At 46.9% G+C, this 17988-nt stretch overlaps 1 protein-coding gene across 1 annotated transcript in view; it reads right to left on the bottom strand.

Moving 5' to 3' along the window:
- Positions 1–17988, bottom strand: part of PLXNA2 (plexin A2) — a 221715-nt gene that overhangs the window by 177554 nt on the left and 26173 nt on the right. The window contains exon 3 of the mRNA XM_030813073.1: positions 11255–11437. Coding sequence (XP_030668933.1) covers positions 11255–11437 — 183 coding nt within the window. The remainder of the gene's footprint in view (positions 1–11254; positions 11438–17988) is intronic.

Genomic DNA, 17988 nt, shown 5'->3' with positions numbered 1-17988 from the left:
ACTCTTGCTCCAGGGAAAAAAAATCCCTAGATCAATTTTAAGCTCTGCATAGGAAATGCCTGCATGCTAGAGAAGCCGAGGTCAGTCTGATGTTTTGTGCTGAAAGAATGTTCTTTAGGCCGGGTGCAGTGGCTCACGCCTGTAATCCCAGCACTTTGGGGGGCCAAGGTGGGTGGATCACAAGGTCAGGAGATCGAGACCATCCTGGCCAACATGTTGAAACCCCGTCTCTACTAAAAATACAAAAATTAACTGGGCGTGGTGGCATGAGCCTGTAATCCCAGCTACTTGGGAGGCTGAGGCAGGAGAATCGCTTGAACTAGGGAGTTGGAGGTTGCAGTGAGCTGAGATCACGCCACTGCACTCCAGCCTGGTGACAGAGTGAGACTCTGTCTCAAAAAAAAAAGAAAAAAAAGTCCTTTAAAATGATATTGCGAAGGGCCCCAAAATTGGAATTCAAAAACCTGGGTTCTAGTCTTGCCTCTGTGGGTAAGAACCTGGGTGAGTTTTAGCAGATCACTCCACGTTTCTAAGCCTCAGCTATCTCATTCATAAAATAGAACAATACACATCTTACTTGTCCAAAGTCAGTAGACCAGATCAGTTTTCTGAGGTCCCTTCCAGCTACTAAATCTATGATACACATTTAAGGGAAGACTCTTGATCTTGCTTGATAGTGTCAATCTTATCCCCTGGGGGCCTTAACCCCAATTCCCCAGCCTCTTCCCCTGAATTGTCAAGCGTGGGAATTCCAGATTTGTTATTAAAGCCTGTTGATGCCATTTCTCCTTCCAGATTAGCTGGGGGCACTCAGCCTTTGCCATAGAAACCAGAACACAGGGTAGGATGGGGATGGCTGATTGGGACAATCCAATGGCACCAGCTCCTGAACTTCTTTCGGGCCTTGGAGCCTAGAAACCTTTCTGGAGGCTGAGGCCAGGAGAAGGGTAGAACCACAGAAAGAGACTCAGAAGGCCAGAGCTCCAGATTCATTTTCACCACACTGATCTCCATGTATTTCCTGCTTCCCTGGACAGAGGGGCACATGCTAGCAAGAAGGAAAGTGACATTAAAGTAGCCATAAGCTCTTAGCTTGATCATCTTGGGCTACACAAATGAGTTAGGTATATGCTGGGCCCATCTCCACCCTGAAGTATTTGTCATTTTGGTTCCAATTTCCACATCTTCCCTAGATTTACAACTTGACCCCAAGTAAGTCCATAATCTCTGAATTTCAGAATCACCATCTGCAGCACAGCAGTGAAATATCCCAATCTTTCTTTTTTTTTTTTTTTGGGAGATGGAGTCTTGCTCTGTGGCCTAGGCTGGTGTGCAGTGGTGCAATCTTGGCTCCCTGCAACCTCCGTCTCCTGGGTTCAAGTGATTCTCCTGCCTCCTGCCTCAGCCTCCTTAGTAGCTGGGATTGCAGGCACCCGCCACCAGGCCCAGCTAATTTTTTTTTGTATTTTTAGTAGAGATGGGGTTTCCCCATGTTGGCCAGGCTGGTCTTGAACTCCTGACCTCAGGCAATCTGCCTGCCTCGGCCTCCCAAAGTGCTGGGATTACAGGCGTGAGCCACCACGCCTGGCCTCCAATCCTTCTTGATCATCTGAAAATTATATGGGATTAATGAACTAATAGAATCAAAGAGAATTTGGGACTGTGGCAGAAAAACATGGTAATAGTACAGGAGTGGTAGTAGTAATACTAGTAGGAGGAGTCACTCTAGCAGCAACAGAGGTGGTAGCAGCAATGACTGCCATTTATTAAGCATCTACTATCTCAAGATCTGTGTTAGGTATTATATATCCTCCATGTCTGATAGGCATAGCAATCTTGCCAGGCAGGCATGGGATGAGTAAACTGAGGTCCCCTCAGATCACACAATTCATCCGAGGCAGAGTTGTGCAGCACAGGATATTGTGGTTGGTGTGGAGACATGCAAAGGGGGAGAATGGGCCTGTTTGAGTTAATTCTGCGAAGCTACAACAGGGCAACTGACACTTCCTTCAGCCCCACCCTGGGGAGGGGGTCAGTACATATTGTTTGGTGATATGAGACTGGGAAACCTCTCACTGGTGACTAATGCAACTGGATGCCAAAGTCCAGCAGGATTAGATTAGTTTGGCTCAGCTGGTCCCGTCTTCTAAGTATTTTTTCCCATGACTCAGGGCTGGGAGTAGGGGACAGGATTCTCTTCCTCCATCTGACCTTGCAAACATGTCACTGAAAAGGAGCCTGATCTGACAGCTTCACTACCCCAGGGAGCCAGGGAAGAAGTGGGGTTTTGGGGAAGCCTCAAAGATATCAGTAATAATAGAAAGTACGTTCATGCCAAGCACTATATTAAGCACTTTTTACACATGATTTTATTTAATCCTTACAACAAATATGCAAAGTGTTTATTACTACCCCACTCCACAGGAAAAAAAAAATCAAAGTTCACAAGTTAAATCACAATTGTAGTAATATTTAAGTGCACATATGCCCATGTGCCCAAGCTCTGCACTCCATCCCTTCCATGAATTATTTCTTTATGATCTATTTTTTCCTTAGCACTTATCACCCACTAAACATAATATATATTGTGATTATTTAGTTTATCTGACTTCCCACATTAAGATAATTTCCATCTGGGCAAGAATTTTTTTTTTTCTTTTTGAGATGGAGTCTCTCTCTGTTCCCCAGCCTGGAGTGCAGTGGTGCAATCTAGGCTCACTGCAACCTCTGCCTCCTAGGTTCAAGCAATTCCCCCACCTTGGCCTCCTGAGTAGCTGGGATTACAGGCACATGCCACCATGCCCAGCTAATTTTTGTATTTTTAGTAGAGATAGGGTTTCACCATGTTGGCCAGGCTGGTCTTGAACTCCTGACCTTAGGTGACCAGCCCGCCTCGGCCTCCCAAAGTGCTAGGATTACAGGTGTGAGCCACCACACCTGGCCAGGACAGCCGTTTTTGACAGTTTTATTTTCTACTGCTTTATACCAAGCTCCTGGCACACAGTACATATTCAATAAGTATCAGTTCAATAATGAATTATGTCATTTAATCCTTATTGTAATCTTATGATGCAGGTACCAGAACTGTCCTCATTTTACATTGAGGAAATTAAAGCTCAGAGGTCACACAGCTAGTAGGATAGAGTCAGGACTGGATCTCTCCAAAGCCCCTATACTCTTTGTTATGCAAATTGGTCCCTACTTGAAGGCAGGAGAGTGGACCAGGTGGTCTTTGTAAGTCCCTTCCGACTCAGAGATCTAGGTCCATGTACCAAATCCACAGACAGGCAAGGCTTAATGGCATAAAAAGGTCTGTATTTTCCTAAAGATAAGACCTCTGTAAACACCAGCACCTTGGCCTCTTGAAAATTTTGCATAGCCTATTTAGGTCACCTGGATTCTGTGAGCTTGAATCATTACGCCCATCCCCCCTGTCCCCAAAACACAGTTCTCTGTGTTTCACCTGCTCTGCAATAAAGCCCTGAGCTGCAGGAGCTCAGTGTTAAGACTGCAAAACAGCCAGCTGAATACGCAGCCTGATGCCTCGTACAAGAATTGTCCAAGATTGAAGTATATTAGAAACTACACAAAAAGTACAAAAAATAAATGAATCTTCAGTTTCTCCCGTTTCAGAATGACTCTGGGAGATCAGGACCTGCTTCCCTGGGGTCTTCTGGGGCTCTGGATAGAGCCGACATCCCCTGTCTACACCTGCCATGGTCAAGCAAGGAGATGTGCTGGCCGGAGTGTGTGTGTCGAGGCGGGTGGGAGTGGGGCATTCTGTAAATATGCCCCTTTCTTGTGCCAACCAAATGCAGCCTTTCCCAGCTTTCAGAAGACCAGTTCTGGGGACCCAAGAGGCCTATAAAACAACAAAACAAACAGCGAGCTTGGCGGCGGGAGCCCGGGCAGGGAGCCAAACTCATTACTAGGGATGTGGTGGTGAGCTCCCTGAACCACCACCCCACCCCTTCCATGCAGGCTCTGGGGAAGGGGAGAGGGTCTCTACTCCCCATCACCCCAGTGTCCAGCATTGCTGAGACTCCTGGGAGAGTTAGGGTATCGGATGGGCGGTCTCAGGTCCCAGGAGAGCCACTAAGTCTCTTAGATGTGGACCTGCAGCTCCGGCTGTTTACTCAATCCAGGGTTCATACTGAGAGACAAGTGAATCATTTCCACTCAGAGGAATGAGTGGCTATTGTTTAGTGGGGCTGGCACAGAGAGAAAGGCATGTTTCTCAGCTTTTCATCCAACTTGGCCTTCCGTCCGCCAAGGCAACTCCACCCCACGAGAGGAGCCAAGTAACAGGTTAGTGTGTTTGGGGAGAAAGTCTAAATGCCAATGTCAATATTGGCATTGGAGGGTGGGGGTGAGCATATAACCTTGGGCAAGACATTTAGTATAGCTACGGCTCAGTTTCCTACACTGTAAAATGGGGTAAAGATGCAGGGGTGATGAGCACCCTCAGTTGAAGTATTTGAGGAAGATGAAAAGAACCACGGAAACGTATCTCGTAAACAGTCAGTGTTATCAAATAACTGAGTAATAACCCCAGGGCTGAGGAGAGTTAATACTTTGGTGCTCCTGATGGATTCTTTCCAATGCCTAAGCTGCTACTGCAAGAAGCTCACAGTTTTCCTGGCTTTGCTTAGTAAATCGTTTGTGCGATTACAAAGAGAAGAATAGAATTGGGACGTCAGGGCTTCCTGTGGGCTGGGGACTGGAGACCTTGGGTTGGTATGTCCCTTAGGGAAAGGCAGAAAGAATTTTCCTTTAAGAATTTCACAGGCATTTCAGCGGCCACCATTAGCTAATGGGAAAGAAGGTAGTGCCAGAATAGGTCGGGGCCCTCCCCAGAGCTTGGAAAGTCTCTGAGGATTTGCAAAAACATCCCAGGAGTCATACAAACAGAGACTGGTGGGGGAAGCAGTGGTTCCCTGGGCATTCTTGCCTGCTTCCCTGTTATACACAAGCCTGCATCTGATCCAGGTGAAGCAGATGGCTGTCTGTACTATTCTGGGGCCCTCCAGGCAACAGTGTAAATGCTGTCCCCTTCTTCCAGCTAACATTTCTGAGATTACCACCCCACCCTCTTCCAGATGTTGTTAACCAGAAAACAAACTCCTTTCCTGTTACCCACCAGAAGTTGTCCTGTTTCCTTGACTTCTCATGCCACTGCCACGCCAACCCTCCTCCTCCCCTCACCGACTTACCCAACACATCATACCTTCCTTCCTTCGCAACCAGCCACATCAACAGGAGTCACTGTTGGTGTCTGCTTCTATTTCAGTTCGTACAAATAGATGTCTTGCATAGAATAGGCACCCAATACATTTGAGATCACTTTCATGAGCACCTAATGTGTATCTGGCAGTGGGGATGAGGTGATGAATGTGAAAAGGAAGGTTCCTGCTCTCAAGGATCTGTGAATCTCAAGGGAGGTAGACACCTTAGCAGCTGCTCCCTCGCCAGATGCTGTGGGGTCTAGGAGGGTGCCATGCATAGTGGTTGAAGGGACAGGGTAAAGGACATGTCACAATGCTTGAGCAGCAGAAGAGGTTTCTGGTGGGGATGGAAAAGAGAGCCAGCAGCATCTGCTGCTGTTTAAGGTCCCTGGGACTAAGAGGCTAGAGAGCCTGGGCAAAACACTACCCTCTAGCTTCTGTGAGGAGCCCTGCAGGGATGTGAAACCTGGGCTGAGGCAGCAGTTTAGCAGCTGCAAATGGAAGGAAGAAACCAAAGGAACTTCACCCTAACCCAAGATAGTCCTTCCTTCCATTGTCCTGGCATCTTTCACTTGCTCAGCTTGACTTCTTCCCTCTTTTGCTCCATGGCATGAGCTTGATTTGCCTCCTGTCTCTGCCCTGAAACCTGGAAAATCATGTAAAATGAGTTTCCAGTTCCTGTTGCCACTCTTCCTCCATCTCCATCTGCTTTGGTGTTTGCACTTAATCTCTATCATCTGGACTCCCACTGCCTATACTTAACCAGGAGGGATGCTGTCATGAGGAACTGGACCCAGACCCCAGGATAACCTGCTTTTCCCTCCCCTACATCTGGCCCCAGGCCTGCCTGTCCTCATCATCCTGGCCATGCCTTGCCCTGTCTGTGCCAAGCCCCTCTTGCCTGACCGTGAGGGGCTTTCTGCTACACTGAGGGCAGGCTCAAAACTAGCCTCATTCCAAAGCCCACACCCAGGGGACCTTGGTCTTCCCTTTTCTGCTCCTCTTCTCTGCCTCAGCCTGTCCTCCTTCATCGCACGCTTTGCTGACAGAGCCAGAGAAACAGTGACAGCATCATTGAGAAGATCGTGAGATTTGATGCAGGAGTCCCCTTGACAGCACCCGTGGTTGGTGACCATCCAGTCTCTGCTTGCATATTTCCACTGACTAGGACCTCATTCCCTCCTGAGTCAGCTCTCTCCATCACGGGACAGTCTGGCTGTAAAAAACATCTTCCTTATATGAAGGGGAAAGCTGCTTTGCTGTAATGCCTACCCAGTGGCCCTATTCTGCCCTCTGGGGCCACACTGAATAAGCCTAATTCATCTTCCATAGCTTAATGGATAAGCCTGCAGATTGTAAAACCAGGTAATCATGGTTCAAGTCCTAGCTCTGCCATTTTATTTGCTGTGTGGCTTTATTATTACTTTTTAACCTTTCTTGGCCTCCATTTCCTCATCTTTAAAAAGGAGGTGATAATAGCACCTACCTCATAGAGTTATATAAAGAGTAAATGAGTTAACAGATATAAAGCTCTTCAATAGCATGTGACACATAATAAGTGCTCAGTAAATTACGTTATCTAAAGACAGCTGTTCTATGTCCTGCTTTATTTACTCTTTTTCCCTTCACATAGCATGATTCCCACATCCATCCAGCTCTTGTTTATCTGGCACTTGAGTTTGCTCAACACCCTCTTGCGATGTTATCTCTAAGGTAAAGTGGAGTCACTGTGTCTCGTGACATAGAAGCTGTTCTTCTATTATCATGAAGAAGACTAACTTTGTTGAAGCAATATATCACATAGTTGGCTCATGTCAACCTCACAGTTCGCTAAAATCCCAAGATCCTTTTCACTTGATCTCCTTAGGGCTTAAAGCCTCACAGGGCTCTCCCTCCCCTCTTATCTGTCCAAGTCTTCTGAGCTCCTCTGCATGTTGGACCTTCATTGCATATGCTTTGTACCTTCTCAGTGTGGCACCCAAGGTCTAGAATGCCCTTCTCTCCCCCAACTCATCAGTTCATCAGTTCTTCTGTCTCATCTAGTCTATAAGCAGACCCTCGTGATCTTCCTTTTCAGTAAAGCTTTGCAGATTGATCACACTATAGGTGCTGTTTTGTTCAAATTGTTCCACCTTATGGTGAATCTTTGCATGTCTTCTTATCACCTGCAATGCACTGACCCTTAGCTTATGCAGCATTGCACATATAGGTTTTTTTTCTTTCTTTTTTTTTTTTGAGACAGACTCTTGCCCTGTCACCCAGGCTAGTGGCGCGATCTGGGCTCACTGCAACCTCCACCTCCCAGGTTCAAGCAATTCTCCTGCCTCAGCCTCCTGAGTAGCTGGGATTACAGGTGCATGCCACCATGCCCTGCTGATTTTTGTATTTTTAGTAGAGTCAGGGTTTCACCATGTTGGTCAGGCTGGTCTCAAACTCCTGTTTTTGTTTTGTTTTGTTTTGCTTTTGAGATGGAGTCTCACTCTGTTGCCCAGGCTGGAGTGCAGTGGCGTGATCTTGGCTCACCGCAACCTCCACCTCCTAGGTTCAGGCGATTCTCCCGCCTCAGCCTCCCGAGTGGCTGGGACTACAGGCATGTGCCACCACGTCCAGCTAATTTTTGTATTTTTAGTAGAGATGGGATTTCACCATGTTGGCCAGGCTGGTCTTGAACTCCTGACGTCAGGTGATCCACCTGCCTCGGCCTCCCAAAGTGCTGGGATTATAGGCATGAGCCACCATGCCCAGCCTCACATACAGGTTTTGGGGACTTAACCTTAGTCTGTCTGTTCCTTCCACATGTTTGCAGCTCAGAAGGCAGTGGTCTTGTCTAGGGTGCTCTCTATGCGTCTTGCAGAGAGCAGTGTATAAGCAGCTATGCGGACACAGCACATAAGAGTGCCCTGTGGTCCTATCACTTCTAGCAAGTCTCTGCTTCCTCTACACTTACATACACAGGGACATCCTGTTCCTACAGGCCACAGTAGATGAGGGCTGGACAGCCTGACAGACGCCGGGAGAAGTGAGTAGTTCTGACGCACCCGGCTTCCCTTCCCTTTCCAAACTCTTAGCTATTTTTTTTCTTTATTTTCCTTCCTGTGTTGAAAGAGCTATGGGGCCTGGACCATAGTAGGGTTTCCTGGGGACATTCCATAAATTCTTCATGGGTTATTTCTCTGGAGAGGGGTGGGAGCAAGTAAGCTGGTAGACGGGAGGCCAGCAGGGGCCTGGGTATGAATGTCAAGTACCTCAAAGCAGCGTGGGTGGGAAGGAAGGGTGAGCTGCACAGAGGAGGAAGGAGGGGTGTCATGAGCTCATAGAAACCGCCAAAGAAAGGCCAAGCAAAGAGTGAGAAGAAGCAGCCAAATCACAGGTCAGAACAAGCTGTGGGTAACCACGCCCCCGGCTTTGCCCTTGAACCTGCTGACTTGTCTCCACAGTAACTTGTCCGTCAGGGTTTCAATAAGGCCAGGAGAACTTGGCCAACTCAGGTGTGTGACTTGGATAGATGCCAAGCAGCCCCTGGTGTGTGCTGTGCATGATGCATGGAGATATGGGGAAAGTCAACTCAAGGTCCCTTGTGTCTGGTTGGGTCCCTTTTCCTTTATTCACTTCTCATCCATCCATTCAGCAAACACTGATTCCTTAATTCACATCTAGATCTGAAGAAAGTGAAAGCACTAGCCCCTAGCTGACCTCTGTAGCAAGCCTGGACCTGAAGATCATTCTCAATCTCCCTCCCTGGGCTCTAGAGCTGCTTCTTTAAGTAAAAATGGTGCCAAATTGGGTGTCAGGGCAAGAAGCAACTTGTCCTAGATCTCTATGCTTGGGCAAGTCAATTTTCTTCTCTGGACCTCAGTTTCCCTGTCAAATAATGAGAGTATTGGGCCAGGCAATCTCTAAGGTTCCTTAAAGAATGGTTCTATTTTTCTTTTTTTTTTTTTTTTTTTGAGATGGAGTCTCGCTCTGTCGCCCAGGCTGGAGTGCAGTGGCGCAATCTCGGCTCACTGCAAGCTCTGCCTCCCGGGTTCACGCCATTCTCCTGCCTCAGCCTCTCTGAGTAGCTGGGACTACAGGTGCCCGCCACCACGCCCGGCTAATTTTTTTTTTGTATTTTTTAGTAGAGACGGGGTTTCACCATGGTCTCGATCTCCTGACCTCGTGATCCGCCTGCCTCGGCCTCCCAAAATGCTGGGATTACAAGCATGAGCCATCGCGTCCGGCCAAGAATGGTTCTATTTTTCAAAGCAGTTTTGAAGCCTATCCATGAGTGAACACTTGGTGAGAGGATTAAAGGGGAAGAAGGGAACAGTCCAAAAAGCATGATCCCTGCCTTTCACAGAACTTTCAAGAGAATCAAGGAGACAGAATAACACACGTGACCTGGAGCAGTGACTGAAGGTAGGGGAAAGGTGCTCACACCAGCCTGTGTGGCTTCTGCTGGCCCTTAGAGAGCCTGTGTGCCATTTAGGAAAAGGTGGTCCCTATGGGCAGATGACTCAGTAAGAGAAGTCCCACTGGCAGATGTTTATACCACAGGGTACATGATGTGACGGGGAGAGCTCAGGCTGGATTTCAACTCCCACTAGGCCCCTTAACGCAATCCCCCTAGGCCAGGCACAACTTGCCCAACTGGATGTAGTGACCCTGGCTGAGCAGGGAAGTAGCCAGCCTCAGGGTTCCAAGCTGAATCACTTCTTGGTAGAAGCCACTTTTAAATCTTAGCGGAATTTCACAGAGCAACTCCTTCCCTTCCCATTTTGGAAAAGCAAATGCAAGGACCACATTCTTTCTCTCTTCCATGTGCAGAAAAGCCAAGCTAGGGTCCCTAGTCCTAGGCAGAGTGGAGGGCACAGAAGAGGAACATGTAGGAACCTCTACAGCAAGTGAGGAAATGGTTAAATATCTTTGGTATCATGAGAACCAGAAGAAGCCTGGAGGGTTTAGCACTGCTAGGTGAACCCAGACCAGTTCTTCTCACCTCCCCTGGCAGTAATTCAGAACAAGCAGAACATGGAAATTCTTTCTTGGGCTCACTCCAGGTTACCCTCCTTCCACATTTCCAAACAACTTCCCTCCCAAGGCTCTAAATGGATTAGGAGGAAAGAGCTCTAGGGTGATGTCAACATCAAAGGGTGAGATGCAGTGAGGTCTTGCATGTTCCTTGATCCACAGGTGCTGGGACCAGGGAAAGGTGGCAGGAGGGTAAGCTTGGGAAAAGGGGATTAGCTGAGACCGGAAAGAATGTGGCTGCTCTAATCCCACATAATGAACCAGATTGTGCGCCCTCTCTGCACCCTAGGCACTAGACAAGCCAGTACAAGCTGTTGGCTTCAGCCTGCTGCACAAGAGGGCTCCCATGCTGCCAGCCCCAGACAGCCTGTGCCCTCCAGCTGGCAGAAGTGCCCTGGGAGGCACAAGGTAAAATGTCTACTTCCACCTGGCAGCTTACATCTGGGTGGGGAGCTGGGAAGGGAAGAGTCTGTGATTGCAGGAAGAGGAAAGACTGGAGAATGGTGTCTTCTTCAGGCATCATATACCATCAGAGAGCAGTACCCACCGTTTGCCCCAGGTCTTAGAATTGGGACCAGTAATCTGCTTCAACCAACTTCTCTGAATTCAACAAAGACCAGTATAATCAACTTTACAGGTCCTAGGGAGGGATTTGAGATGTTGGCGATTTATAATGTACATAATCAAAAACTTAGTTTTGCTTGATTTGGGAATGAAGAGCAATTTTTTTTTTTTTTTTTTTTTTTGCTTTTGCAGATGTACCTTCTTAAAGTTTTTCTAAAGTTTGGGAAATATTGAAACATGCTTGCATTCCTTACATACCCAATGACTGATGGCCAGAGGAAGTAGCTAGAAGCTAAGTCACAAAATTAACCCCTTCTTACCTCCCCATTTCACCTTCGTTCCCCAAGAAAATAAAGTTGCCTGTAGTTAAATCTCCACTAATAGCTACCTTCCAAGAGGAACTCTCTGCTGAGAAGGTGAATGGCACTGGGGCATCTGAACTCATAGACTCTTACCTTTTTCAGCTTGCCACTCTTAGTCCCCACAAAAACCACGCTGTAGCCATTGTAAACATAGGAGGCCACAGAGGTCATGCGGTCCCGGCTGGTGGTGTACAGGGTCAGGCCCTCCACTGGAGTTGAGCCTCCCAGCGGCTGGTTGATGTCCAGTCCACAGAAGTTATCATCGATGGGGACAGGCTGGAGGGAAGGGGAAGGAATTGGGGTGAGTAACAGTGGAGGCATGGTGGAGTCTCTACACAACCCATATCCCCAATTTCCAGCCTTAGGACACCAGGCCTCAAAGAGGCAGACATGGGAGTTCAGGGGCCCTAACATAAGCTGCAGACAAAAACTTCTCACCAGCTCACCCACAAATTCCATGTTGGTTCTTATGAAGCCAGATGAAAGAACAGGCAGCAACCTTCCACTCACCTGGAGTCACCTGCGTCTACCTTTCTGCCAGGAGAACCAGGATCAATTTGTAAAGCTAAGTGCCTGAACTTATTTTCTATTTATTTTAATGTCCCTTAGGACCATGGCATTCTGTGGGGATCTTTCTATTTCAGACAAGAGTTCCTTCAGTGGATAATCAGTCTAAAGGCAACATTACAGGATTTCTACCAGCCCAGAGAGGGTTTCTTGTTTGTTTCTTGGGCTGTAGGGTCTCCCTTTGGGTGCAAGAAATTTTAGGCCATTCAGCTATCCAGTTGTTTAATATTTACCAGCACGTCACTGGAGCCAACCATGGGAATTCTAGCTCCCTACTATCTTTCCATACTGGAAAGAGATCAGAAGCGTCATAATAATATTGAATAGTACCTTATATACTTTGGAAAAGTTAGTTAATCCACCTATGCCTCAGTTTCTTCCTTTGGAATAATACCTGCCCACCTTTCTGATAGAATTGTGAAGGAACAAATGAAAGAATGCATGCAAAAGATTTGTGTTAAGTTGTCCAACTCTTTCCACTATTGTGCATTATAGATCTTCAACAATGTTTGGGTAAATACAATCAAGAGAGAATTCTGGAGGTGGTGTCCCTCGTATTTTCAGCCTTTAAGGAGAGTGGTGGTGTGGCTCCATAATGTATCTGTCAGCAGCGACTGGAGCATGTTTGAAAGAAGATCACCTTGAGCAAGTGAAAAAGAAAATTGTGGCCGGGCATGGTGGCTCACACCTGTAATCCCAGCACTTTGGGAGGCCGAGGAGGGCAGATCACGAGATCAGGAGATCGAGACCATTCCGGCCAACACAGTGAAACTCTGTCTCTACTAAAAAAACAAAAAATTAGCTGGGCGTGGTGGTGTGTGCCTGTAGTCCTAGCTACTTGGGAGGCTGAGGCAGGAGAATCGCCTGAACCCGGCAGGCGGAGGTTGTGGTGAGCCGAGATTGCACCACTGCACTCCAGCCTGGGCGACAGGATGAGACGCCGTCTCAAAAAAAAAAATTGCTGGAAAGAAAGTAGGAAGATCTTGATCCTATCCCCTGTTCTGCCACTAACTGGTTGGGAAAACTTGGATGAGTAGGGTCCTCTTGTAGGGCGGTTAAAGGGAATGTTAAATTGATGATTTCTAAGATCTCAAGAAAGATCTTAGGTCTCTCATCTAAAAAAGAGTGAAAGACAAAGACTGTAATGCTTCCTGAGGCAGGGGCTGCTGAGGGGTTTGCATTCTGTACACAGTGCTCAGCACGGGGCTGGGTCAGAATGGGTGCTCTGACATGCCCCAGTGAATGGCACAATGTGGAATCCTGTGGCAAAGGCTGCAGGCTCTGGGCCAGAAAGAGCCCCGCATCCTGTGGCAGCTGTTCCTTCTGGGTCTGCGAAGGCATCCCAGAGGAGGAAGGAAATGGCTGTCGTAGAAATCATAGAAAGCAGCAGAACAGCCTGCCCCCCTGCTCCCTTCAGCCTCCTCTCACCCTCACCAGGGAAGAGCAGGCTGACACATCATCACTCGTTGACAGCCTCATTTCTTTGGAATAATTGGTTTATAAGTTACGCCATGTGATATATATATTTTTTTTTATTAAAAACCAGGGACTTCCCTTCCTTTCTCTTCTCAGTCCCAAAAGGAGCAGAGGCTCATTTTTTGTGGCTCACATAGTGTTTTGTAGACAGCTGCTGCTCCTGTTACCGGTAGGAATGATGGTGCTGCACTTGTGTATGTATATTCTTCAGGAAAGAAAACAAATTTTTAGGTTAAGATGACTTTTGAACCTGGGATAATATGGAGCCCCACAGAGCAGAAGGAATGAGTTTCTCAGGAAGGGAGTGAAGCTGTGGTGTGCTGAAGCCAGCTCATAGGGAATAACTGCATTCAGTGACATCCCATGATGCTTGAAATCAGCCAGGATAGGTGTATTTATACCATAGCAATTGGCAGAGGCTACAAACCAGAGCATTCCTCTCCCTCCCCTGCTTGCATAGAGCCAGCTATTTAATATTTACCAGCACATCACTGGAGCCAACCACGGGAATTCTAGCTCCCTAGAAAGGCAGGTCAGAGTTATCAGCTACACTTTTTACATTTTGTACTTCTCTTCCTCATCTCATCCCTACACTACAGGCAGTTACTGCCCTGGCTAAGATGAAAGTGATCCAGATTTTAGTCCTTTCTCTACTGAAACCAGCTGTGTGACCTTGATACATCATGTACCATGTCTCAGCCTCAGTTTTCTCATCTGTAAAGTAAAAGTATTGGAGCAGGTAATTGTCAAGCTTCCTTTGAGCTCTAAAAGTCCTTAATTTCATGGCTTCCAGTTCTTTCCCACTTTCTGCAGGGCTGGTAAGGCCACAGAGTATGGGCACAGGTGTAGCCCAAGTCAGCCTTTGAGAAATGATGACAGAAGCAAAAACCTGGTAATCCTAGATTTTGCTACTGTCTTATTGATTCTAGAATCTCCAGAACTACTTAAAAAAAAAAAACAAAAGATTTATTCTCAGGCTAAGCCCTTAGGATTGGCTGGAATTTCTTTTCTCCTCAAGTTGTTTTTCAATATATTGTCAGATATTCCCAAACACCTGATGCGCCTTTACTTTTTCTCAAATGGTGAGAGCTTGGTGCATGGCTTTCCTTGGAAACAGAAGGGCTCAATAGAGAGAGACTGGACTAAGAAGTAATACAGCTGAACTAAATTCAAATCCCCGCTTTATCACTTATAGCTGTGGAGATCTGAGCAACTTAGTCTTTGTGAGTCTTTGTTTTTCAATCTGTAAAATGGGGAAGATAACTCTTGCTTTATGGGGTCATTGTGAGGAGCAAGTGAGATAACACTTAAACTGCCAAGCTTAGCCTTTAGGACTAGCTGCTATTCAATGAGTGATAACCCCCTTCTTCCTCCCTTTTCTGGGATCAGAGCTCAAATTTTTGATCTGAGATTTCCATGTTATTCCAGAGTCATGTTAAAATCAAGCTCTGGGACCACAGCTTCTTTCATTTATCCTTATTCCCCTCTAAGGCCACCAAAATATTTCTGGGTCCCTGGGTCTTAGTCCTTTGGAATGTCAGGGTCTTTAAGGGGCCATTCCTCTTGCAGCCCCTGCACCAGAAGGGTGTGGTGCTGAAGGGGTGGAGGCAAGGGGCTCTCCACTCTAAGGTCCTGGCCCCACTCACTGTCGCCTCTCTCCCAGTGCCTTTGCTATCCTTTTGTAACTAGCCCAGGCTTGTCCCTCTGCTCTGGAGCAGAGAAGAGTGTCATCTTCCTCTTTCCTCTGGCTCAGAAGCAGGCAGGAATCAGCAGTTTCCTCCTGACAAGGCCCCCTCTGGGTTATGGGAACTAGGCTGGACTCTGCAAGCGTTTAACCCTTACAGAGGGTTACATTTCCTCTCCACCTCTCCCCATTGGTTAGGGCCAGTGGCCATAAAATTTTGGCATTAAAAAAAAAAACTAGAGACTATCTAGTCCAGCTTCCTCATTTTACAACAGTAAGATAACTAAGAAAATACCTGGCTCTTTACTACTGTGATTAATATTAATAATCATAGCTGCCCATTTATTGAATGCTTATTATGTTCCATGTATTGTGCTAAGCACTTTACATAAATTTTCCATTTGATCCTCATAATAACCATGAAAAGAAGATAATATTATCTCTATTTTAAAGATGAAAAACTTACAGCTCAGACCAGGTGCATAACTTGCCCAAAGTCACACAAGGAGTAAGTGGTAGGACTGGTTTTTAATCCCCAACTGTTTTACTTCAAAGCCTTAACCACGACTCTTCTACCACACCAAGCAAATGATGACAGGAATAGAAGCGTAGCCTTGGAATGATGGTTTCTTGCTTCAAGTACTGGTGTTTGGTCCCAATGGCAGACACCTTCAATTTAGAGTACTCAGAAGGTAGCCATATGGGCCCCTTGGTCTCATATATTATATATTTTTTCTTTTTTTTTTTTTTTTTTTGAGACGGAGTCTCACTCTGTCGCCCAGGCTGGAGTGCAGTGGCGCAATCTCGGCTCACTGCAAGCTCCGCCTCCCTGGTTCACGCCATTCTCCTGCCTCAGCCTCTCCAAGTAGCTGGGACTACAGGCACCCGCCACCATGCCCGGCTAATTTTTTGTATTTTTAGTAGAGACGGGGTTTCACCGTGGTCTCGATCTCCTGACCTCGTGATCCGCCTGCCTCGGCCTCCCAAAGTGCTGGGATTACAAGCGTGAGCCACCGCGCCCGGCTCATATATTTTTTTCTAGGTTGCAGATCCAGAGCCCTCAGCACTGTGTACAAGAAACATACTTTTGCACTTCTCACACTCCCTGTTAACTCCCTGTGTAATGATAAGCCTAACATTTCCAGGTATGGTGCTAATCTCTCCATGTATTATCTCATCTGATCATCCCATGAGCTGGGCATTATCATTTCCATCTCACAGATGAGAATGTAGAGATGCTAAGGTGCTTCTGAAGAAGGCAGGAAGAAACACAGATTGAATTTGAACCCTGGCTTTTGTCTCAAAAGCTCAAACTCTGAGCCACTACATTATGTTGCCAGCTGTCTCTAGCTCTCCCTCTCTCTCTCTCTCTCTCTCTCTCTTCCCTCTACTAGATTATAAGATCTGTGAGAGTAGTAATCATATCTTTTTTTTTTTTTTTTTTTCTGAGACAGGGTCTCACTCTGTCACCCAGGCAGTAGTGTGATCTTGGCTCACTGCAACCTCCACCTCCCATGCTCCGGCCTCCAGAGTAGCTGATACTACAGGTGCGCATCACCACACCCAGCTAATTTTTGGATTTTTTGTAGAGATGGAGTTTTGTCATGTTGGCCAGGCTGGTCTCAAACTCCTGAGCTCAAGCAATCTGCCTACTTTAGCCTCCCAAAGTGCTGGGATTACAGGTGGGAGCCACCGCACCCAGCTGATCATGTCTTTTTATGTTTGCATCCCCAGTGCCTACTACAGTGCCAGGCATTCAGAAGATCTTCAATACTACTTGTAAATGAATGGAGGGATGGGTAGATGGATGATGGTGGATGAATAAAGAGAGGGATGAACGGATAGATGGAGGGCTAGGTAGACAAATTGATGATGGATAGATAAAGATATAGAGGCACAGATTAAGGGAGAAAAAAAGAGGGGTGAGTGGATAAAGAGATGGATGAAGGGATGGAGGAAAGAAATGAAGGGAAAGATCACGGACAGATGAATGGAGGGATAGGTAAATGGATGAATAGATGGATGGATGGATGATGGATGGATGGATGGATGGAGAGATGCATGGAGGGAGAGAGCTAAGGAGGAAGGAGGGATAGATGGATAGGAGAATAAAAGGAGGGAAGGAAAGGGGATGGATGCAGGAGAGATGGATGGATAAATGAATGGATGGTTGGATGGTTGGATGAATGATTAAAGGAAGAGTGGATCGTGAATGCTTTGATGCCAGCACCATGAGCCTCTGACAGGGCAGTGCTTGCCACTGATTTTCTTGTCTCTGCTTTCCTCAGGTCTGGATTCTGAGCTTTTCATCCCCTCCTCTTTTGCCTTTGCCCACACTCTTGATTCTTCTCCAGTTTTCCATCAATTGGTCAAGCCAGACTCCCTTCCCTCTCCTCTGACTTAGATTTCTGATCTCCACTTGACCCCCTCACTAGGAACCACAGTGGCCTGCCACTCTGTGTGTACATGACCTGGTCCTCATTACTTCTGATGGACCCCATCACCCACTGCTCTTTCTCTCACATACTCTGATCTGGCTGCAGTGGCCTCCTTACTGTTCCTCAGACACTCCAGGCATGCCCTGAATTCTTTGCGCACTCTCCTCACCCTTTCTCTCTCTCTGGAATGCTTTCTCTGGACACTTGCATGGCTCCCTTTCTTCCCATCCTCAGTCTGCTTAGACACCACGTTCTCAGTGAGTCGGTCCTCTCAGCTACTGTCTCTCCCCCTTCCCTGTTTATTTTTCTCTATAGCCATTGTCACCATTTGGCAAACTAACATATATTATGTGTTCATTTGTCTCATCCAACTAGCATGTAATCTCCATGAGGGCAGTGAGCTTTGTAGGGTTGTACGGTTCACAGCTGAAGCCTGCAGCATTTATAATAGCACCTGATGTGATGTAGGCACTCAATACATATATTTGAAATGACAACAAATCAACACACATATCCCAAGTATCTGGTAAGACCCTGCGTTATTGGTTACCACCTGATAACCTGAGTCTGAAAACCTCTTTCATTTCAGGCCCATGGTGGTGTGGGAGCAGGTGTGCCCCAGGGCATGGACAGAAAGGTCGGAACCTGTGTCACGGAGCAGG

This window comes from Nomascus leucogenys, chromosome 5 (assembly GCF_006542625.1).
Source record: "Nomascus leucogenys isolate Asia chromosome 5, Asia_NLE_v1, whole genome shotgun sequence".
NCBI lineage: Eukaryota > Metazoa > Chordata > Mammalia > Primates > Hylobatidae > Nomascus > Nomascus leucogenys.
This window is presented reverse-complemented; position numbering and strand designations above follow the sequence as displayed.